This window comes from Brachyhypopomus gauderio, chromosome 7 (assembly GCF_052324685.1).
Source record: "Brachyhypopomus gauderio isolate BG-103 chromosome 7, BGAUD_0.2, whole genome shotgun sequence".
NCBI lineage: Eukaryota > Metazoa > Chordata > Actinopteri > Gymnotiformes > Hypopomidae > Brachyhypopomus > Brachyhypopomus gauderio.
In genome coordinates, this window is record NC_135217.1 from 15,767,492 (window position 1) to 15,792,165 (window position 24,674).

Genomic DNA, 24,674 nt, shown 5'->3' on the forward strand with positions numbered 1-24,674 from the left:
AATCCCCCCGGACATTTTTTAAGTCTCAAAAGTAGGACATGTCCGGGGAAAAGAGGACGTCTGGTCACCCTACCTCTAAGTGAACCGCGCCCACACGGAGAGTGCGCGACTTAGGCTACGAGGCATACCGAGTACACACCTCATAGAAACACTCACGAAGGAATATAAAGGACCACAGCGATTATGAAAGGAAAACACGTTTATATAAGTATGAATGCTGAAGTAATACAAGGCACAGAAAACACTGCAGAGACTAAAGTAAACGAGCACTACAAAACACGACAAATATTAACACCGGACCACTATCATCACTGGATACCCATTTGCTGCAACGTGCACGAAATCTCTGCATGCTTCTGACCACCTTCAAATAAATATTTAATTAAACTAGTATGCGGTTCCAGTCCGGTCATGTTGTCTATACCAATATAGACCATGTTCCAATGTCTAGGCTACAATCAGAGTAACATTGCAGTGCACTCCCGCACAAACGAAGCCCACGAAGAATAAACAAATCAGTAACTTCCGGGGCACGCAAATGGGTCAAGTTAAAAAATTTAAATCAAGTTCGGCTCCGAATCCATTTTTTTATTTTGCTATTTTTGTTTGGATTATTATACAGTGTACATTTGCAATATCTACAGACCATTTACCAATTAATTATAACCTTTGTATAAACTTTTATGGTAAAACTTAGTTTACATGCTACTGTGAAACAGAACCACCGCGTTCCGCCACGTTTGAAAACGCTGGGAGGCTGGTGGGGTGGGCGTGGCTTGGTCCCAGAGGCGGTCTCAGAGCTCTGTGTCAGTCCGGAATCAGTGACCAATGGAGATTGCAGAGGAACGCCTTCATCAAAGACCCTCCCACACGTGAAATGTGTTCCAAAAGTCAGAAGCAAAAAACGAACCAGAAGCAAAGAGAGATTCCAGAAGCAAAAGACCTTACTGGGAAAATCCAAAAAAACTAAAACAATGGAACCAAAAACTTGTCAAAATGCAAACGAAAATAAGTTTCAAATAACCAATTATATAAAAAAATATATACTTTTGATATATATTTTTCTGTTTTGCATTCATAACATATACTTTCTGCTCTTGGATTTACTTTTGCTTTTGTGGAACTATTGAAACAAAAATCACACCATAATTATCAAATAAAAAACAGGAAAATACAAGCCTGATTTGTTTTTTTTTTTGTTTTTATATTCAAAACGAAAAACAAAATGTTTTTTATTTGATAATCCAAACAAAAATAGCAAAATTAAAAATCGGATTCGGAGCTGTGATGAGGTCACAAGTACCTGGCTCATCCCCAGTATTGCAAAGACTCTATGTTGGGATTAATTAATTTTATCACATGTGTTATGAATCATGTTGTGCACTAGAAATGCAAGGGAGTGCGGGCGCCTCTCAGGGCTTCTTTTATGCAGGCCAGAAGAGCCCATGGCCATTATAGCTTAGAAGGGGGGGCAGCTGAAGCATACTGGGGGAAAGTACACAAAGGTAAAATAATACATAATGGATGTCCATGTAAATATTTGTCAGAAGGTACCTGTGTTGTGTATATGAAGAGTTTGGTTCCAAAACGCTATAAATCCATTTTGATCAATTTGAGTAAAAATGTGTTTTCTTTAGCAAGAAAGTGGTAGGCTGAAAACCACTGTTTTCTGTTTCAAACTTTCAAATACCATACTAAGGTTAAAAAAACACAAACAAATCAAATCAAGATTTTAATATTTAAAGATTTATTAAAAAAAAACAATTAATCCAATAAATCCATGCCATGTTTTTTTCAAAATGTCTTGTATATCCTTTGGCATCAATAGAATATTTTTTTTGACTGAAAATGTGCAAAATACAATAACAAATAACTGTAAATTTTACATCTTAATATAATAGTTTGACCATTGGGCCTAAAAACACAAATTTCAAAACATTTAATTAACGAACAAGACATTGTCACGCTACAGCCCGAACCCCTCCCTTCGAGCGTGTGTTAATGTTGTCCGTGTCTTTATATGTACGTCCGTTGGTGTGTGTGTGTTCACAAGTGTTTCATGCGGTGCTTGTTAGGCTACGTGTATATAGTGTGTGTGTTTGTATCGTTTGGTGCTTGTCTTTAACGTGACATTCGTTGTGTGTGTTAAACCGTGTCAGCACACCGTGAGCGTGTACTGTGTAGTGTATTCTACTGGTGTTATGATGCGCCGTGACCGTTTACTGTTCAGTGTGATTGACAGCTGTTTCAAGACGCTGTGAGTGTGTCCAGCGTCAAGCCTAATAAACGTAGCCTTTGAACACACCTCGTCTTTGCATCCTCGACTCTCTCGCACCCGTTACAGACATAAATAGTGAAAATAGTATAACTATTAACATAAATAGTATAACTGCTATACGAACAGGCTCCTCTATACTATCAAAACCGTTCATTTTCGCGGATTTTGAGAGTGAAAAACGAGATATATTTTAACAAAGTAGGCTACGTTCTATGGTGTTTCCATATGTGGTGGTGCGCTGTGATTGGATGAGTGGAGATGTGGCGTTCTGCGGGAAATCAGGATTGGCGTTTGTTGCATTTTGGAAAGAAAGAGAGAAAACAGGGCAGTATTACACAGCCGATGTGGCGTTTTGATCAAAATTGAATATTGGCTTTTCAAGAGTGGTCACATACCATTCTGATTCTGGCTCTAACTCATTTTTTTAAAAAATGGCGTTTATCGCGTTTTGGAACCAAACTCTTCATATGTTATTATTTGTCATGTGTGTGTTTATGTTAAAACCATTTTAGTGCATACCCCTATAAGCGCACCCCACTCTGTAATTGGTATGGTCCAATTAGGCAGAGGGTGGGGTTATGGGTATATAGGGACAGAGGATTGTTTTGTTGGAGGTTGGTTGGGTTTTTGCTGGTAGAACGTGTGCGTTTGGCTGCTGTAAGTCAATGACAAAGAGGTTGCTAGGACGTGCTAGTGTACAGTCTAAATCTCTGTTGGTAACCCCAAGATTTTTAACTTTCGTTTGTTTTCTTTTTGTTACAAGTTTTTCTTTTCCTTGTTTCTACGTGTGTAATGAATAAACCTACCCTATGGGCTTTAAAATATACTCTACGAGCTTATCCAATCTCTGTGCGACTCAGACTCAGCACTCCGCTTAGGATTATTACTACCAAGGGGTGGTATTTGAGTACAAGGGACCTGCGGGCGACTGATGTACCCCCTCGCCTGATGACAAATGGTGGCAGCGAAAGTGTCGTGAAGAGAGTATGACAAATGGTGGCAGCGAAAGTGTCGTGAAGAGAGTATGACAAATGGTGGCAGCGAAAGTGTCGTGAAGAGAGTATGACAAATGGTGGCAGCGAAAGTGTCGTCCATGAGACAAGAACAAAGATGGTGCTCAATGGCTCATCAATTCAACCTGTTACAGGAGGAAATATGCGGACGCCAACCAGAACCGGATCGAGCCAAAGCCGGGCATGAACCGACTCAGACATGAATCATTCGGAATATACAACCACCTAGGGCAGGCGTACTCAACTAAATTTGTCCGCGGTCCAATTTTGGCAGATACCTGTGACCTGAGGTCCGGGGGGGGGGGGGGGGGGGGGGTGTGGTGTTTTGTCCGAAACGATATGTGGTAGAAACACCCTCATAACAGGGGAATGAACATTTACCTGACCAATTTTAATGTTGCTATGTGTTTCAGGTTTGAAAAGTGCTGGAATTTAGGTTAAAGTTGAAATTGTAACTACTTAGTTTCACAACAAATATCTGTCTGACTGAATAGTTCTCTTGTATTAGGTTAACAAATACGAGCCTCTTGTAATTCCAGGACGAAACATAAGAACGTGAAGACGTGAAGATTGGGCGTTTTTAAAATAAACAACCATTAAATAATGTGATAAAAAGCGAATTATTTCGAGTATATGTATAAATATTTAACTTAATTATGTTTAACATGCTGGGAAATATTGAAATGGACCTTGAAAGTGACGTACAAGTGCTTGAATTCCACCTTGTAAAGGTGTATGAACCCTGAAAACGTGACTTTGTTCATTGCGCTGAAGCGCGGCGCGCGCGAAGTTACAAAATTCGAGAGGTGCACGACCTCGCGAACCGACAGCGCGCGAGGCACACGCGGAGCCTCAGCGATTACGTTATTTTCGCCGCGCGGACCCTCGCGCCGCTCGCGAAGCGTCAACCAGGCTTGTAGCCCGGGGGTGGCGAACGTAAGTTGTTGAGCGGGGGTGGCAAACGTAACACTCGTGACGGAGTGTTTTTTCAATAGCCCTGAAATAAATGTTACGGTTTTGTTTTGGTCCGTATCCAGTTAATCAGGAATGTGATTGGGTCCGGACAGGACTGCGTTCGGGCGCCAGTTGAGTACCCCTGACCTAGGGCGTCACAACAAATAGCTGAACGCTTCCAGCAGCACCATCACAGCGGGAATATTCCACCACCAACTCCACGAATGCCAAATCTTAAAGACTCAGATGACATAGAACACTATCTTACCACGTTCGAGCGGATGGCTAAAGTGGCTCAGTGGCTGGAAGAGAACTGGGCACTACATTTAGTGCCATTGCTAGATGGGAAAGTGAGAGCAGCGTATGTCGCTATGGACAGTTCACTCACCGGAGATTACGACGCAATTAAGACGGCAATTCTGAGGAAGTACGAGATTAATAGAGAAACGTACAGACAACGTAAAGTAAACATAAAGTACTGGATGAAGAAACACCACGTGAGCTCTTTGTCAGGCTCAAATCGCTGTACGAGAAGTGGATGACTCCGAATGAGAAAAGCAAAGAGGAGATTGGACTAACCATCGTACTGGAGCAATACCTGAGTCTGGTGAATCCGGAGCTGAGGCGCTGGATTGTGGAACGCAGCCCTGCATCAGCCGAACAAGCGGTAGAGATGGCCGAAGCGTTCGTGACAGCGAGGCAGGCGGAGCAAGGCTTCAGACTGGGACAAACCAACAAGTTCCATCGTAACGAGCCAGGTAGGTCTGAGGGTGGTAACTTCAGGGGTGGTTTTAAACCCAGTAATGCCAGAATAATGCCACAATTCAGTAAACGTAATTTCAACACCACAGAACAGAGTCAGCCACACGTGAAAACACGTAGCGAGAGAACTATCAAATGTTTCAACTGTAATAGAGTGGGACACAAAATGTCTGCATGTCCAGAAGCTAGTGGGGGTTCAGTGCAACTGTGTTATAACCCGAAGAGGGAGAGCAGTTTTCAGACTTCTGATAACGCCAAGGAGAGCATGGTCCCAGTTAAAATAGGGGGTAAAACATACAAAGCACTTATTGACACAGGAGTAAGTCAAACACTAGTGTCCACTGCATGTGTGAATACATTACAGTTAATCCAGAATAGAACTACGGGTAAAATGTATACATGGTGACGAGAGGGTTTACCCTACGGCTGAGGTGTGTGTTGAGGTGAACGGTCAGCAATACATGCTTAATGTGGGTATTGTAGAAAGAATGCCGTATTCTGTGATTCTGGGCAGAGACATGCCAGTATTACTTGATCTTCTTTCAGCTAGTAAGGTAACAACTGAGGTGTTGGTCATGACTAGAGGTCAGGCTAGACAGACAGCAGCTGAAAATGTATCTATTTTGCAGGAACTACCCTTTGGTGTAACAGGAGATAAGAAATCACGTAGACAGCACAAGACAGGATAAGTTAAGAGGCACAACTTTAGCTGAAGAGCTAACAGTCCCGCAGGGCAGTACAGATGAAATTCCGATAAACATTGGAGAATTACAGAAACAGGATGATTCACTGAAATTTCTCTTTCAGAAATGTGAGCAGAATACAAACTCAGGGTCAGGTGACATACAGTTTGTAATGAAAAACCACATTTTATATAGAGTAAAAAAATGGTGTAGAACAGCTAATAGTTCCCTCAGGTTTACGGAAGGGCATTTTGGAAATGGCTCATTCAGAACCTTGGGCAGGTCACTTAGGACAGGAGAAGACCTTGAGCAGAATAGCTGGTCGTTTTTTCTGGCCTAGAATACACCTAGACATCTTGGACCATGTCAAAGCTTGCCCCGAGTGCCAATTAACAGCGCCACAAAAACGAGCAGATAAGGTTCCATTGATTAACATGCCCATCATTGAGGAACCATTTTCTAGAATTGCGATGGATATTGTAGGACCCCTTCCCAGAAGCCAGTCTGGTAATCGCTATATTCTGGTTTTGTGCGATTACGCTACTAGGTATCCAGAAGCTTTTGCTCTGAAAAAAATAAAAACAAGACAAATAGCGAACGCACTTATCCAATTGATATCTAGAGTAGGGATACCAAGGGAGATCCTTACAGATCAAGGAACAAACTTCACATCCACGCATTTACGTCAAGTCTTTGGGCTATTAGGGATAAAAGGCATTACAACCACCCCTTATCACCCTCAGACTGATGGTCTCGTAGAGCGCTTCATAACCCTAAAACACATGTTGAAGAAATATGTTTCAGATACAGGTGCTGACTGGGATGTGTGGCTACCGTTCCTCCTCTTCGCATATAGAGAAGTGCCACAAGCATCAACAGTGTTTTCCCCGTTTCAACTGCTGTATGGCAGAGAGGTGAGAGGCCCTTTAGACGTGCTGAAGGAAGCATGGGAGGGACAGGACACCCCCAAGAAATTGAACATTCTGTCTCATGTCATGAAGATGCGTGATAAGTTGCAAACATTGTCTGAGATGGTGCACACAAACATGGAAAAGGCGCAGGACAATCAAAAGCGATGGTACGACAAGGTGGTGAAGAACAGAGAGCTAAACGTCGGAGACAGAGCTCTAGTATTACTTCCTACCTCTGATGTCGGACTGCTGGCAAAGTGGCAAGGCCCATATGAAGTGCAGCGCAGGGTGAACAGGACGACCTACGAGCTGAAACCCCCAGACCGAAGGAAACAGCTGCAGAGTTTCCATATCAACATGCTGAGGCTGTGGAGAGCAAGTAGGGAGGACCTGTCGAATCAGTGCTGGGTAAGATCAGTGAGGGACGAGGAGGAGACTCCTGAGCAATATCTTCCAGGGTCCACCAAAGAGGAAACCACGCTGGATTTGGCACACCTGAGCCCACAGCAGCAGAAAGAGCTGGCATCACACAGCATCACATCCATTTGCTGACAAAGGATCCAATCAGACAAACAAGCTGTAGGGTGCCTGCACGCCTGGTTCCAGCGCTGAAGGAGGAGGTCAAAGCTATGCTGGAGATGGGCGTGATTGAGCCGTCCAAGAGCGAGTGGTGCAGTCCGGTGGTACTGGTCCCCAAAAAGGATGGAGGTCTCCGATTCTGCATTGACTTTTCTAAAATAAATGCAATATCTGCCTTCGACCCTTACCCGATGCCACGAGCAGACGAGCTGATCGAGCGACTTGGTAAGGCCACTTACCTTTCTACATTAGATCTGTGTAAAGGTTACTGGCAAGTGCCATTGACACCAGAGGCACGTGAGTTAACTGCTTTCCGAGTTCCCTCAGGTCTGTTCCATTTCAGGACTATGCCCTTTGGCTTGCACGGAGCTGGGGCGACGTTCCAGAGGCTCATGGACAATGTGCTGAGAGGGACGGAGGAGTTCACGGCAGCATACATCGATGACGTTGTCATCTATAGTGCTTCATGGGAGGAGCATGTGAGCCACTTGAAAGAGGTGCTGGACAGGCTGAAGAAGGCAGGACTAACAGTGAACCCTGCAAAGTGCTGTCTTGCCAAGAACACAGTGGTCTACCTGGGCTACGTCTTGGGAGGAGGTGTAATCCACCCACAAGTGGACAAGGTGGAGGCGGTTAGGAACACCCCAACACCAACAACAAAAAGGAGGATGAGGTCGTTCTTAGGGCTGGTGGGCTGATACAGGAGGTTCATCCCGAACTTCTCCAGCGGGCAAGCGGCTCTAACGAACTTGACCAAAAAGGACATGCCCCAACACGTCAAATGGACGGAGGACTGTGAGAGAGCATTCACAGATCTGAAAGAGTGCTTGTGTTCAGATCCAGTCCTGAGGAGTCCTGATCCGGAGGAGCAGTTTGTGGTGCAAACAGATGCTCGCATCACAAGGTGGACATTGTCAATGCAACCCTTTAAATTTCAGGTCAGTCCTGAGGAGTCCTGATCCGGAGGAGCAGTTTGTGGTGCAAACAGATGCTCGTATCACAAGGTGGACATTGTCAATGCAACCCTTTAAATTTCAGGTCAGATACCAAAAGGGGGCCCAGAACTTGATTTTGATTTTTTAACTTGACCCATTTGCGTGCCCCGGAAGTTACTGATATGTTTATTCTTCGTGGGCTTCGTTTGTGCGGGAGTGCACTGCAGTGTTACTGGTTCTACTCTGATTGTAGCCTAGACATTGAAACATAGTCTATATTGGTATAACAATAGTGGTGGCCTGTGCCGCTGCGGGCGCACCGCTGGGGGGGTGGGTCGGTAGGCCTTGTGTCAGGGCGTCGGGTCTGGGCCTTGGGGCTCTGAAGGGCCTGGCTGGTGGGGGTGGGGCGGTGGCTGTCGGGGGTGTCTGGGGCGGGCCGGGGGCGCTGGGTTCCGGACTCAGACCAGCTTGTCTTCAATCCTGTGGATGTCTGCTGTCGTTTGATGTGCGATTGGTATGGCTGTGGGTGCTTACATAGGTGTGTTGTGAATATGGGACAAGGTGTGTGGGTGTATATGTGGGTGGAGATATATATAAGAGATGAATGTGTGGGTATATACGTATGCGATAGAGAATATGTGTTTAGGTGTATGTGGATGTCCAGACCGGCTGTCTTCTGTGGTGGGGGCGGTGGGGATCTGGGCTTGGATGCGGTGACGGAGGGAGCTGCCCACCCGGTCTCCCCGGGTCGGTGGGGCAGTGAAGCTCGGTGCTCAATGAGCCAGCTAGCTGGCTCTCCTCTTCCAGAGGACCATTTCCTCTGGACCTACGCATTTCCACCCACCCACTCCCCACACATATACACGCACACACGCACGCACACAGTCCTTGTACATTTAGGATCCTGGGGGGCAGGCGTGTAACCAGAGGTTGACGAGGTGGGCCTGCTGCCATTGCTCACCCGTCTCCTCACCACTGTCTGTCCCTCAGTTTTTACTGCACCTTAGACATTGAGGGCCTTTGAGGGGACAATGTGGACGAACACTAGCCAGTGGGCCGGGGCTTTGTCCACGTTGGTCCCAACACCTGTCCCCTCAATTTTAACTGCACCAAAGTATCACACACTACCACACATGCATATACACCAACACCTACACACAACACAGCACTGGGGGTGGAGGGGTGGGAAGGCCTTCCTTCACTCATTTCCTGCTACCTGCCGGGGCGGGGGTGGGTTGCAGGCGCGGGGCCGGGCTGGTGGCGTCCTGGAAACTACTACCGATCCTTGCTGGTCCAGCCATTTGCCCCCGCCGCGGAGGGTGTGTTGGTTTGGAGGCATGTGTGTCTTTGTCCTATCTTTTTATACAGGTAGGTGAATGAGTACATGTTGGGGGGAACATATGGGTATGTGTGTATATATTGGGGTGTGGGCACATTTGGGGGTAGGCCCATGTGCGCAAGAGTGTATATGGGTGTGGTCGGATGTGTGGAGGAAGTCATGTTGGGATGAATGTGCATGTGCGTGTAGGTCTACATGTGAAGGTGAGTTTGGGGGCGCGTGTGTGTATGGGGATGGGTCTGGGTGTGTGCAGGGTAGGGGGGTATATAAGGTGTATAGGGGCAAATGCATATATGAGTTGAGTGTATGAGTGAGGACGGCTGGTTCTGGGTCGGGGGCTAGTCGTGCCCGGTCCGCTTCCGGCTGCTCCCCTGTGGTTACTGCCCCGCTCCGGGGGGGGACGCCTTGGGGTTCTGGGGCCTGGCCTGGTGCTCCGGCGTGGGGGCGGCTGGTCCGCTCCCCTGGGCGGTTGTGGTCCGGGGCGGCTCGGGGCTCCTCGGCGGGAGGGGGGCCCTGCCGGGTGGTGGGTGGTTTTACAGGGTGCGGGGCGCTGGGGCTTTGCTACCGGCCCACGGTGGGGGGGGGAGTGGGGGTGGGGGTGTTTCCTCTGGTTCCCTGGTACACTTTCTGCTTTACTTTGCTGTGGTCATTCGAGCTGGTTGGGGTTTTTTTTTTTTTTTTCTTTATATATAATAATTATTATTATTATTTATTTATTTTTTCCCCCTGCCCTTCTGTCTTTTCCCTTTTTATTCTTTCTCTCCCCCTCTTTTCTTGGTCCACCTAACCCCAATAATTATCACTTTGCATATTGTTATAATTGTTATAATTGTCATTTGATCTGTACATAAAAACAAAGTTGTCCTCCAAAGATGGGGGGGGTGGAGGTGGGCCATTAAAAAAATAATAATAATAACTGCTGTCACCTCTGCAATGTCTAAGGCACCGAATTCTGAATATGCGAACGTGAAACCAACCAACAGTGGTGTTCCCTTGTGTATGTAGTGGTCCGGTGTTATTTGTCATTTTTAGTCTCTGCCGTGTTTTTTGTGCCTTGTATTATTTCAGCATTTATACTTATATAAACGTGTTTTCCTTTCATAATCGCTGTGGTCCTTTATATTCCTTTGTGAGTGTTTCTGTGAAGTGTGTTCTTGGTATGCCTCGTAAGTCGCGCACTCTCTGTATGCGTGTAGTTCACTTAGAGGAGACTAGCTCTGTTAAAGTAGGTGCCAGCTTTTTATCATGATTGTGTCCAACCCTGACTCCCACCACGTTACACAGATTTTTTTCACAAATTGGTGCAAATTTGTAGTACATTATTTATTTCAATAATTCTACTCAAAAGGTGAAACCTGTATATTATACTCATTCATTGCACGCAGACTGATATATTTCAGAAAATTTGAATGTTGTGAAAAGGTTCAATATTGAAGACAATATTAAATAGCTAATGAAATAAAACTGGTCTCTCAGTCTAGTTCCGTATGCTACACAGTCATGGGTAAGAAAAATATGTAGTTATATATTAAGTGCATCCTAAACAACAACCTACAACTCTTACATGGGTATTTGTACCTTGCACCAATTTGTAGTACTCAGTTGTTGTCTTATTATTTCAATAGCTTTTAAATGGTCCATCAGAAGACCACCTAAGAAGTTGTATTACACAAAGTGCATCCTAAACAACAACCTACATCTCAGACATGGGTATTTATAGGTGCTGTTCATAAAATAAGAATATTATGAAAATCTATTGAAATAATTAGATAAAAACTCACCACCACTATTAGGTAAGTGTACAGGCATGTACAGGCAGTCATGGTCTGGTGGTTAGGGAACTGGTCTTGTGACCAGAGGGTCGTGGGTTCAATTCCTAGACCTGAGGCCATGACTGAGGTGCCCCTGAGCAAGGCCCTTAACCCTCAATTGCTCACTTGTATAAAAATGAGATAAAAATGTAAGTCGCTCTGGATAAGGGCGTCTGCCAAATGCCGTAAATGTAAGAGGTAGAAATACCCATATCTGAGATGTAGGTTGCTGGTCATCATGGGCTTAATGTAATACAACTTGTTTGGATGGACTGTTTAAAATCTATTGAAATTATAAGAAAAAACTCACCACCACAAATAGATAAGAGGTAGAAATACCCATATCTGACTTGTAGGTTGTTGCTTAGCATTGCGCTTAGTATATAAGAACTTGTTTTATGATCTTATGATGCACTGTTTAAAAGCTATTGACATAATTAGACAACCACAAATTGGTGCAAGGTAGAAACACCCATATAAAAGTTGTAGATTGTTATTAAGGATGCACTTTGTGTAATACAACTTGTTTGGTGCTCTTATAATGGACCATTGAAAAGCTATTGAAATTATTGAAAAAAAAAACAGATTGCATCAGTGGAACTCCGTGGTGATGGCTATGTCGTGTGAATAATGTGTCTCGTAATCACGTGGGGCTAATGTGGTTTGTCTATTTAATGTGCGCTCCCGCAGTGTCCTGTGCTTGTCGTTGTCTAAGTCTGCACGTTGTGTGAATCGTGTGTGTTGCTCGTGCGCTATTGCGCAATCTCTATTTGTTATTAAAAGTGACGTCTGCCTCGAAAGCAAGGATTCCCGTGTCTCGTCCTTCGCCCTGCCCGCGAAGGGGAAGGGGAGGAAGCCTACCCCCCGTCGCTGGACGACACGTCCACAGTAGACTACGGGGAAGAGGAGGAGGAGGAGTCCGAAGAAGAGGACTACCTCCCTCCGCCCGTAGACCCCTCTTCCATCGTAGAGGAGGGGGAGGAGGACGAAGAGGAGGACTACCCGCCCTCTGAGTGCTCCGCCTATCCCGCTGACTACGGGGAGGAAGAAGGTCCTGAGGAGGACGATCGTCCTCTGTCCGTGCGCTCGGGCGTTTCCGACACGTACGACAGCCGCGCTGCCCCGGGCGCGTACGACAGCCGCGCTGCAGCGGGCAGGTCCGCCAGCCGCGCTGCACCTGGCACGTCCGCCAGTCGTGCGGCACCCAGCGGAGGGTCCGCAGTGAAGGCTGGAGGAGGAACGTCCCCTGCAGCGCCTGCAGCTCCCGGTCTCTCCCCACTCCTAGCTCTCCTCCTGGCGCGTAGTCTGGCGCTTGCTACATGTTTGTATGTCCCAGTGTTTGTGAGTCTTCCCATGTGTATTCCAAACCCATTTTTCCCATTCGTTCCTCTATGTGTTAATGTTCCTGTGTGTATGTTTGTGAACGTCCTGTCCAACTTGTCTAACGTTTTTTCCCCAGTCTTCCCAGGGAGGGTGTGCTAGGCAATTCGTGACGGACGCTTCGCCAAGGGCAGTCACCTCCCAGACGCCGGACTGAGCGCGTCGGATCCGCCCATCGTCGTGGGTTCGGAGCACTCGGTCCTGTTGGCACCCCGGGACGGGTAGTGCCCTTGGAGGGGGCGTCTGTCACGTTGAGGACCCCGGCCCCTCCCCTTTGGGCGTGTGTATACGTAGTCTACGTGCTTTGTCTGCGTCAGTGGAACTCCGTGGTGATGGCTATGTCGTGTGAATAATGTGTCTCACCTGTGAATCGTCTCGTAATCACGTGGGGCTAATGTGGTTTGTCTATTTAATGTGCGCTCGCGCAGTGTCCTGTGCTCGACGTTGTCTAAGTCTGCACGTTGTGTGAATCGTGTGTGTTGCTCGTGCGCTATTGCGCAATCTCTATTTGTTATTAAAAGTGACGTCTGCCTCGAAAGCAAGGATTCCCGTGTCTCGTCCTTCGCCCTGCTCGCGCGTCACATGAACGAATGATACACGGATTACGCTGGTCCATGCTTTTGTCTCGTCAAGATTGGACTACTGTAATGGTCTTCTAATTGAATGCTCTAAACATAAAGAAACTACAACTTGTACAGAATGCTGCAACTAGAGTCCTAACTAAGGCTAGAAATTTTTATCATATTAGTCCTACTCTCTCTGCATTACACTGGCTTTTGATTAAATATCGAATTGAATTTTAAATTCTTTTGTTGACCTATAAGGCATTAAATGGTCTTGCTCTACAATATCTGAGTGAACTTATTGCATAATATAAACCATCTTGCCTTTTGCGCTTCCAAAATGCAGGATTTCTCTTGCTTCCAAAAATTTGTAAGACTACAGCGGGAGACAAAGCTTTCTCCATTAAAGTCCCTCAGTTATGGAATAGCCTTCCAGCTCTGATCCGAGATTCTGACACAGTTACAATCTTTAAATCTAGATTTAAGACTCAAATTTAATCAAGCCTTCAGTTAATATTCTACCTGTGAAAGTGTGGGGCTCGGGGGGGCCCAGACGTTGAGACTTCTGGTAATCAGAGATGTCATGGCATCATCCTAGTTGTGACAATGATTTGGCTGGAAAGCAAGGTCTCAGTGAGCCCTCATGACTGTGGTCACCACTGGACCCCTCCCTTTAGTTATGCTGCTATAGATTAGCTTACCGGAACCGCATGCTAATCACTGTAAATGTGCCCGAGTCCATGCCTGGGCACAGTAGTGTGAGTACGCCCTCGGCGCACCGAACCGAGCGAAGCCATAGATTAACAAGTATCCAAGTCCCTATCCAGCATGAAACATTCAAGATCCAGGAGTATGCCAGGAAGATGGCCACAATTCATGTAGTGCTTAGTGAATACCTCACACAGGAGAAACCTGAGAATAATGGGTACCACAATGGCATAATAAACCCCTGCACAGTATGCATCACAGGCAAATAGTTAAAGTGGCTGGTATGGAGAAATCCAGAAAAGGATGGAGAAATTGGTTGAATATTTTTATGTCTGATGTAGCAAGTTATGTAAAGTTTTTATGCACTCATCAGAGTATTAAATTGTGGCTCAGGTGGTAAATAATATAGCCTATGATTACATGACTCATTCAAAATATTGGACTTATACGTGCTAATAGAAATGTATGTGCATGCATATTCTTACAAGAAGTCCTTACTGTGTTTTTGTCATCTAAGAATGGGATACCCAGCATTTCCATGGCTTGGATGAGGGCTTGAACTGCAACAAATATATTCTGGAAGATCAGTTTGGTGTAGCCTCTTCTGTCCTCCTCTGAGAAACCTTTCCCATGGATGATTCTCATTTGCTTGATGAAGGTGCTCTTACCACTCTCTCCAGTTCCTAAAGAGAAGTTATTTTTAAAACAAACATAAAAGAAAATGATTCTCTTCTTCACTTATATGTAACCAGTAGAAGATGGCTCTATATATTTTATTACTCAGAATCTAGAAACATGTTCTTAACTTTTGCATGGTGAGTGATCTTTTAAAGCATTATGCCCCATGTCCCAGGTTAAACAGATTTGCATTCTCTACAACAGACTACTACTAACTACTGGTGATCACAAACAACAGGGCCAACTTTTGATATGAGGTCCATAATTGAAGAATTGGGGCCTGAGCCTGTTACGTTGTAATGGAAAGACGCCTCTCTAGTGGACAAGAGAGGGAATCATGTTTGACAAAATTATAGGCTGGGAGTCTGTCAGGTCGTATGGGCATTGAGGAAGACTGTATAGTCTGTAACTGTACCATGTATGCATGGCATTTCTGTGTTTTGAATAAAATGGTTAAGAGAAAATATTTACAATATACTGGTGCTTTCCAGCCATGCACTCATGAATAGGAACCAAACAAGCCTGTCTATATAGAGGTGTTTTTTTTTTTCTCTACAGGAAATGTTTTGTTTATGTGAACATTATCAAGATGAAACATCACAATGTCTGTTTTCATCTCCTCTTCCTTCATCAGTCACAAATTCAACAAGGAAATAATATATTTACATATCAGGGATCATAACTTATTCATACTCGTACATGAAACCCATGTTTTACCTCATTGCATGTTTGTCACAATCTATCCCTGTATTAATTTAATGAAAATGGCCAAAACCTGAAACACCAGCTATGCAGTGACCAATAATCTACAATATGATTTTGCATCAGGCAGAATTGTTTTATGCACCAATATACAATGTAAATTTAGGATGCAGTCAGAGGACACACCGATTTGCATTTATTGGCATAACTACACTAGGCCTGCTCTCTGTACTGCATTTGGGACCTCTGAGTAAAACTATATAAAAAAATTCATCCATTTAACATGTTTTTGGGAAATAAAACATAAAAAATAATAATTTTAGAAAACAGCATTTCATGTAACATTTCATGACTATATTTTGCCTATAAAAATGCATTTTAGATAAAAAGTCGCTGATTTTCAGAGGTAAAAATTCTAATTTTAACTTTTGCAATACAAAAGGATATTTCCTAAAACCGACAAAAAACTGTACCTAGAAGTAACAACTTCAACTGCCGCTGTGCTTCTTTTTTGTCCATCCTCAGGTGCCTCTCAATTTCTTTGTGGATCCTGTAACTCTCTCTCTCTTCACCACACATGCAACAGGCATTCATCTTCCCAAACAGGAATCCTTGCAAGTAGTGCCCAAGAACTGCCATGTATAGTCAGGCAACCTTCATCGATCAATGTTGAAGTGAGGCATTCACTACCTAGATGAAACAGACAAGCTGTAGATAAAAGGCTTTCCTTTTCCTGGTCTGACTAACGTACCTGATAGGATACTTTCTCTTTAACAATCTGTTAATGAAAAACACCACATGGGACATTCTGGTTTATAAAATGGAATAATTTATCCCGTAACAGTTTATTAGAAAGCATTTTAGACAATTGTTCTATGACAATGCTTTGAAGAACAACAAAATGAACAAACTCCAAGTTGTATCAGAAACTGGAAAGCAACCATTGCAACTTGGCAGCAGTGTTTTTGAAGGAAAGGGAGACACACTGCATTGCCATTCCTTCTGAACTAACCATACTGAAGTTTCTAGAGAATCTAGAACTGGGGTATGAAAATGTTGGAGCCAGATTTAAAATCGGTCCAAAAAGTCCACACCTTACAGTCCGATACATTTACCAGGCATCCTCTGCTCCTCTTGAAATGCATGTTGTTCAACAACTCGATTACCAATCCCCATAACTGCAACATGAATATCCAGGTTCGAGTGCAGGCAGGCTCATTAAACATGGGTACAACGTACTACATAATTATTGGTTGAGCTGGACTCGTATTACATGTGTAAGGTTTTTTTTTTTTTTTTTTCCATGTCAAGCACAGCCACAGACAACCTAAAACGATATCACATTTCTCAAATTAGTGAACATCAAGAATCATCTGCTGTAGTGACCAACAAATACTATATATGCAATACTGCTGACCCCACTTGGAAGTTATGAGAACAGTTTAGTTTTGGAAAGCTTTCATTCGTTTTTTGGCCTTGGGACAATTCTGCAGTGCTATGGAAAAAAAGAAAGAGGAACAATTAATGCTGTAACACAAACCTACTAATAAAGAGCACAGTTATCCCCATTAGTTGTGTTAATGTCTACACTTCCGATATCCTTCATAGCTCAGCAGAATTATATGAATATGTTATGATATGAAGCTCTCAACAGTACAGAAGTAAAAGCACGGACAGCTTCATGCTTTAAATTCAACCGATTCTCTCAAATGGCATTAAACTGAAGCCTAGGCATGATTAAAAACACTTTCATTACATATCAGTCATTTTAGAATGATTTAAACACCATCAAGTTAACACCAAAAGCCCTTGGAATTAAGGACTTGGTAATGCTTCAATAAAAATAAAAAAAAACTGATGGCAAACATCACACAGCACTAACACTACCACAGTTACTTTCTAAAACTGCAGCCCTTCATCAATAAAAGTTTGTAAACCTGATGAAAGGTCTTTCAGACAAAAGGGAATTTGATGGAAACCAATAATACAGCTAACAAAGTAAAATATCCTCAAGACAATACAAAGAGGTGGTGTATTCAAGAAATAAACTCATAAAATGAAGGGGATGGCTAACATTGATGGTGCAAATATTAATTTGGCAATAAGACAAGCATATTTAAAAAGCAAAATGTGGTACTTGCAACATACTCAACTCTTAATCATTTACTGTTACTCATCATAAAGACAACAAATGCACGCCAATATGACTTCTTTTATAGTAATCCCCTGCACCTGGAAAGTCTTTTTCCGACATTGAATAAAATGCCATTAACCCTCGAAGTACTTAAATACAATGGACAATGGTTTTAATTATGTCCCAAGAACCTCTTGTTCTTCAGAGAATGACATCATATAACCAAAGTGATGGAACATGTGTCAACTCAGTATTAAACCAAATGTCTAATTTATGGAATTACTCCAAATTCCTTGAGGGTACGTTTTATCCAAAAACATTTACAGATTATGATCATAAAAAGTTCATTAACAATTTCTCTTTAAAATGGAATAATAATATTCAAGATGGACCCTGTGAACAAGCTTGAATGTGCAAATAAATAATTATGCAGTAGTGAGCAGTTGATATTAATCGATAATATAGTCCAAAGACAAAAAGGTAATGTCTCCAATTTCCCCTTGAAGAAAATCAAAGTTGACCAATACTGGTCTCCGCATGCCATTTACAGTTGTGGTCAAGCTGTGGTCTGCAAGAAGGAGCAGCACATATCTTAGACCAGGAGGGGATTGTTTTGTTTTAGTTTTTTAGACTAGATTGTATTCCTTCAGGTTGAGCTGCAAGATGGTGTCTTTGACGGCGGCAAAGACAAAGCGGATGTTTTCTGTGTCTGTTGCACAGGTGAAATGAGAATAGATGATTTTGTCACTGTCTGGATTCAGGTCAACGAACATCTTCAGGATGAATTCCCTTCCTGCCTGAGCATCCCTCTGGGGGCCTAGCAGCAAGGATGAGAAAGGAGAGCAAATCAAGGACAATTATTACAAGCTATGAATCAGTGGATACAGTTAACAATGTGGTAGTATATTTTCTTTCACCAAGACCAGCCTCCACTGTTTAGTGACATAGAATGCATAGCCACTTAATGCTTACAGTGAGGAAAATAGGGATTTGAATACCCTGCGACCTTTGCAACTTCTCTCACTTTAAAATCATGGAGGGGTCTGAAATTTTCATTTCATGCATGTCCACTTGAAGAAACATAAAAAAAAATTCGGAAATCACAATAGATTGATGTGATTTTTAAAAATAATTTATGTGTTACTGCTGCAAATAAGTATTTGAACAGCTGCCAATCAGCAAAAATTCTGGCCCTCAAAGACGCGTTAGTCTGCCTCCAATATACTTCTAAATTAGAAGCACCTATTTGCGGACTTTAGCTGCATAAAGACACCTTTTCACCCCACACAATCAGTAAGACTTCAACTACTAAAATGGCTAAGACCAAAGAGCTGTCCAAAGACACGAGAGACAAAATTGTTAACCTCCACTGGAAATGGCAGTGAGGCAATTGCCAAGCAGCTTGGTGAAAAAAGATCAACTTTTGGAGCAATTATTAGAAAATGGAAGAAGCTAAACAAGACTGTCAATCTCCCTCGGACTGGGGCTCCACGTAGGATCTCACTTCGTGGCATGGCAATGATCCCAAGAAAGGTGAGGAAACAGCCCAGAACTACATGAGAGGAGCTAGTCAATGACTTGAAGAGAGCTGGCACCACTGTCTCAGGTTAGGGTTAGTCGTCATAGTTAAAATGTCATGCATGGCACGGAAGGTTCCCCTGTTTAAATCAGCACACATCCAGGCCCATCTTAAGTTTGACCATGACCATTTGGATGATCCAAATGAAGAAGGGCAGTTATGGCCTGGTGGTAGGTAACTGGTCTTGTGACCGGAGGGTCATGGTTTCGATTCTCAGACCTGAGGTGCCCTTGAGCAAGGCACCTAACCCCAACTGTTCACCGGGTGCCGGGCTAGGGCTGCCCACCGCTCTGGGCATGTGTGCACCACAGCCCCCTAGTAATCACTAGTGTGTGTGCGTGTTCTAACTGCACAGATGGGTAAAAAGTGGAGGACAAATTTCGATTGCGGTGAAAAATCACAATTGACAAAATATGGCACATTTACAAAGAAGTCATGGGAGAAAACTGTGGTCAGATAAGACAAAAAAAATCAAACGTTCTTAATTCCACTCACTGTGTTTGGAGGACAAAGAATGATGAGTAAAAACACCATCCCTACTGTGAAGCATGGGGGTGGAAGCATCATGTTGTGGGGTTGTTTTTTCTGCACATGGGACAGGATGACTGCACTGTATTAAGGAGAGGATGGCCGGGGCCATGTATTGTGATATTTTGGAGAACTCCTTCCCTCAGTTAGAGCATTGAAGATGGGTCATGGCTGGGTCTTTCAACATGACAATGACCCAAAGCACACAGCCTGGATAACCAAGGAGTAGCTCTGTAAGAAGCATATCAAGGTTCTGGAGTGGCCTAGTCTGTCTCCAGACCTAAATCCTATAGAAAATCTTTGGAGGGAGCTCAAACTGTTCAAATACTTATTTTCCTCACTGTACAAAACATTAAAACTCATGATTTGCTGTTGTGAAACCTAGAGGAATAATCAACAAAATTCTCTTATTGTGCTCATGATAAATGACAGCCATCAGTCATCATTAAATCATGCTACCATGCTAACAGTCATTCGCTGTTAGCCATGTTACCAATTCCATTGACTAGCACTCAAAGCAGTATCGTGTTTGTTGGTCGTTGGGGTGGGTGTGTGTGGACATGTCAGCAGTATTGCATTCATCAACCATTTTAGCTAGAATACATAACTCGTGGTTGTGCTTTTAGAGGTTCAGTGAGTCTCTTATACCATTCTAAACCTGTGACACTTAAAATGATTCATGTTCATAGTACTCACCATCATACTCAGGAAAGTAATCAACAAGATGTGAAAACATTATTTTCTCCTCCAATAGGTCTTTCTTGTTCAAAAACAAAATCACTGAAGAATTCTGGAACCATGGATATGTTATAATCGTCCTAAACAGCGCTTTGCTTTCTTCCATTCGATTCTGAGGGCAAAGATGTTTCAGGATTGGATACATATTTAACAGCATATTCACAGCATTGTACACACTTTAAAATGGGGGGAAAAACACTAGCTTTAGTGTCCTTAGTTTTCAGATCTTGTGCTTGTTACTCCATGGAGAGAATACATTATGAATCTAATACAGAACAACTATGACAACTGAAATACCCATGATGTATTCTATATTCCATCTACCACTGGAAGAGACCAACCATTTCTTTAAATGAGATAATGTTTATAGAATAGATCCTCATAGGTTACTATGTTATGGTGAGCCATGAAGCTAATGTTTGATCTTGAGACTTTAGCCACGTTGTTGGGGTCTTGCTATGAGCAATTGTCTGGCTCCCTCTGCTGATCAAACAAGGACAGACATGCACCTCATTGTCAGACTCCACAAGGACTTGGTCATATTCACTCAGTGCCACTAAGAACATGATGGAAGTGACATTCTCAAAGCAGTGGATCCACTTTCGTCTTTCTGAGCGTTGGCCACCCACATCTACCATTCTGGTGGAGACATGGGTAAACAAAGTCAAAGGCCAATAAACAACAAAACCACAATGCAGGAGAAGATTATTGCGCACCAACTGATTTCGGAGAGCTACAAATTAAGACTGGGTGAAAATTATATCAGAGCAGCTTAAACACAAATCAGAACAGAAATTAAAAGGTCTACCTGAAGATGACACTCTGGAGGTCAAAGGGGTACTCAATAATACCAGTGGTAGGTACTCTGACCCTGAGCACATCTTGCTGTGTTGGCACGTACGATGGGTCAGCAATACGATCCACTGAATTCAGGTAGCTAAAGAATGTTAAATGTATACAGATATAAATCACCTGAATCTAGACCTGAAATTCAGAAAATCTGCACTAATTGTATATCCAACATGACCTTATGGTTGATCAAGAGGGTGCCTACATAAAGTGCCTATATGAGTATCAGGCCATGAAATCGAAATTCAAGTGGTTAGTTTCTGTATGTATGAAAGCAGTGCCACCCACACAGGCTTTCAGTTTCACATCTCAATTAGCACTGGCCTCAAATGCCCCTACTGCATCTTGAAAAATGAAGGGACTCCTAAATTTCACAGCAAATCACTCATTTTAAATGTATTGACGTGTTTATCACCATAGGCATGGAAGAACCTGAAGGAAGCAAGCCCAACTCAAATTCATCCTTTTCTTCCAAGAGACTGGCAAACAGTTGTTCTTTTTCGGCCTGCTGAGGTTTGTGTGTTTGTGCTATACTCACTATTTGGTTGAATCGGAGAGCTGATATTCTCTCCTTCTATCATAGCACTCCTGGATTCCTGGATCATTCCATAAGCCCTTAATGGCATCTACGTTAGGATTCATGAATGTTGTGACCTTCTCTACATCCACTTCTCGAACAATATTTGCATTGCCCTGAAATATGAGAGGAAAGAAATTAAGTTTGTGAAAAAAGATAATTCATTACCATTAATCAATACTAAAAGAATTAAACACACATCTAACCTGCTTGCCATGTCATTGACCCATTTTACCAGACACTTGTGTGTCTGAAAGTTACTCTGGCAAGGCCTGACCCAATACAATACTGTGGTGCTTCATCAAGGTTTCAATGTTCTGTAATATTTCAGTCAATGAATGTAGGAGAGAAAAAATGGGCTTGCCTTTAGGCCTATCTAGAAATGGAAAAGAGGTGCCAGCATATTTCTGTAAGGCAATGAATTTGGATAATTGATTTTAGAGCTTGGAGGGGTAATCTCATTAGGAATGAGCTACATGTTTAATCACAGTTATTTTGTCTCTCGCAAGGCCTTTGTCTCATGAGCTGACCTACTTCATAAAAAAGGTGCATCCCCTGGGATGTTCTTAATGACACACTGATGGACAATAATATCATAAAATTTACTATCGAACCCATGAACGGTGCCTGACAATTACGATGCACTTCTGGACCATGCAATTTTATAAAATCATGAGATCAGGCCTACCAAAAAAAAAAAAACAGGAGACTTCCATGTTGCAAGACCTCAGAGCAAAGGCATTAATGGGCATACAATGAGAGGCCATTCCTGAGTTCAGAAAAAGAAAGGTCAAGGTTAGGGGAAAACCATACCTTGTTTTGTTCATATTTGTAGGGAATCTGGAGGGTGTCCATGGCACGGATCATTGCCTGAACAGATGTGAAAATGTTCTGGTAGACCAGCTTTGTGAAGCCCTTCTTATCATCCTCAGAATAACCAGAACCGTGAATGATTCTCATCTGCTTAATAAAAGTGCTCTTCCCACTCTCTCCAGTCCCTACAACACAATACAATGTAATAATACAAAGTCGTGTACAATGTAGATAAGAATGATTAGCTTAATTAATTAATTAAAACTACACACACACAACAACAAGAAACTACTTCAGAGGCCCTACACCTGCCAATGTTTCATAGCTCAAGTCAAGCGTACACCGTAGTAAGCCGCAAGGAGGTGGACTTTTCAGCTACATGGACGGTGGTCTACAAACCTTAGTGTCGAACTATCCTAGGTGTGCCCTCGCCAGTAAATCCTACGTGGATCCGCTTCTACGAACCCCGCAGACGCAGCGGTCCAAGTTACGAAAAATATTCTCCAGATCAAATTGTTAATTTGATAGGTTTACATTGCAGAATTTATTTTGAATAGTGACTACGACGAACGTTAAGTGCCTCATGCCATTGCTCTGAAATAAGCAAGCTAGACATTATCCGCTACCATGGTGTTGCACGTTGTCAACTGTTTTAGCTGGAAACCTCGACAACTGAGATGTCATAGTATATAATAAACTTATTCCAATCATTCTTTAGTTGAAAATATTTCGTGACGGTTAACCATCTGCTACTACAAGTACTACTGAAAATCGCGTTTGCCCAGTATCTATATGCCTGATATTTAGAAATGTTTTTTTTTTTTACTCTATGCTCGATTTACACATCTACATAACTCGGTGTTATTTGGATTTACAACCACATGGTTTCAGCGAAGCTTGGTTTTGCATAATAAACCGCAGCCTGGGCCGTTGTCAACACATCGAAATGACAAAACAAATCTGGGCTCCAATAGGCTATCACTTACCGAGTAACAGTAGTTTGAGCTCCCGACGGGCGTCTTTCTTGTCCCGACGGAGCTGCCTCTCGATTTCGTCGTTAATTCGCCTCGCTTCTTTAGCCTCTTCGCTGAGGCAACACGCCATTATGGAGTCCAGAGTCATGATTCACCGTGTCTAGTTTTTCAGCAATTCCATTGAGTAAAATCCTTCCGAACACGGGTGTAGGTATTAATTAGCTTGAGTAGTTTTCCTGAAGTTTATTGAGGAGGAGGGGACGATTCATGAACGGCGATGTAATACATAAACAATTGTTTTTGCAATTATGGATCATCCCCTTGTTAACCAGTCGCCAAACGTCCACCTCATATATACTTAAATCGTAATGTGTGATTGCAGATGGCTCACTTTAAAATCAACAGATAATTTTGGCCGATTAACTCCATAGCTAACGTTAGTCGAATTTGCAATCAATAATCTATCAGTGTTAAATAAAATTCACTTTTCCTTTTAAGAAAGAAGCAAAGGTGTACTCGTCTTTTTACATTGTAACGATCTCGCAGTGGAAAACATCTGCATAATTAGCTAGTGTAGCCAAAGCGCTGAAATCGTTTCCCCAAATGCTCGACTCCGGACGTGGTAAAGCTGAATATGGCGGACTTTCACTCCAATTCCCTTCGAACCACTAGTCTGGAACAGCTGATTACTGGAAAATCCACTGAAAATATATCATCCTCGGACCAACACATATCTCGGAATAAAAAATAAACGTATGTGTTATGTTAATTCATTAAAATGTTCGCGGGCCAGTTAGAAACAATTAGCAAATTCCAGTTTGAGTGCATTCGAGTTCTCTTTCGGTTATTCCATGTGTAATTTCATTACAGGCACCATCCACTCCCTGCCATGTGACGTTTACAATCTAGGAGGGGTGTGTTTGGCCAAGAGGAAGCAGTTTGAACAGCGTGTGTGAAATACGCGCAGGAACACAAAATCTGCGTATCATGGAAGAGTAACACAGTCATTGTTTGAAAAATCCAAACGTATCTAAGTACTAAAACAATGATATATGGCACAAAAATGTCACGTCTTACTGGATGATCTCGTAATATCAAGACAAAGGCTGACACTGAGCTTTGATATCAGTTTCAGACTTTGATATCACAAACATTGTGGTTTTAATAAAGTTCGTCACCCCATTTT

At 43.0% G+C, this 24,674-nt stretch overlaps 2 protein-coding genes across 7 annotated transcripts in view; both read right to left on the reverse strand.

The window, feature by feature from the left end:
* The window catches only part of LOC143519042 (guanine nucleotide-binding protein subunit alpha-14-like), a 70,218-nt gene extending 54,116 nt beyond the window's left edge, over positions 1-16,102 (reverse strand). For 4 of the 5 annotated variants that reach the window (XR_013132343.1, XM_077012072.1, XM_077012070.1 and 1 more), the window contains exons 1-2: positions 15,770-16,102; positions 14,415-14,599 (exon numbers count right to left, since the gene is read on the reverse strand). Coding sequence is in view for 3 of the 5 variants with exons in the window: in XM_077012072.1 (XP_076868187.1) it covers positions 14,415-14,599; positions 15,770-15,935 (351 nt within the window). In the remaining 2 variants the exon portion in view is untranslated. Of the gene's footprint in view, positions 1-14,414; positions 14,600-15,769 lie in introns of those variants that run through there. The other variant, XM_077012073.1, reaches the window with a different exon arrangement.
* Positions 16,103-16,110: 8 nt separating this feature from the next.
* Positions 16,111-24,404, reverse strand: LOC143519044 (guanine nucleotide-binding protein G(q) subunit alpha). 2 transcript variants are annotated; one of them, XM_077012074.1, is made up of 7 exons: positions 23,501-24,402; positions 22,515-22,699; positions 21,663-21,817; positions 21,084-21,212; positions 20,785-20,914; positions 20,234-20,387; positions 16,111-18,247 (listed from the first exon to the last, which is right to left on the reverse strand). In XM_077012074.1, the coding sequence occupies exons 1-7, from the start codon at positions 23,634-23,636 to the stop codon at positions 18,057-18,059; spliced, it is 1,080 nt and encodes a 359-aa protein (XP_076868189.1). In that variant the 5' UTR covers positions 23,637-24,402; the 3' UTR covers positions 16,111-18,056. The 2 variants fall into 2 exon arrangements, with proteins under 2 accessions (XP_076868189.1, XP_076868190.1); XM_077012075.1 differs by lacking the exon at positions 16,111-18,247 and adding an exon at positions 18,343-19,747 and having other exon boundaries at positions 23,501-24,404.
* Between the last annotated feature and the right edge of the window lie 270 nt (positions 24,405-24,674).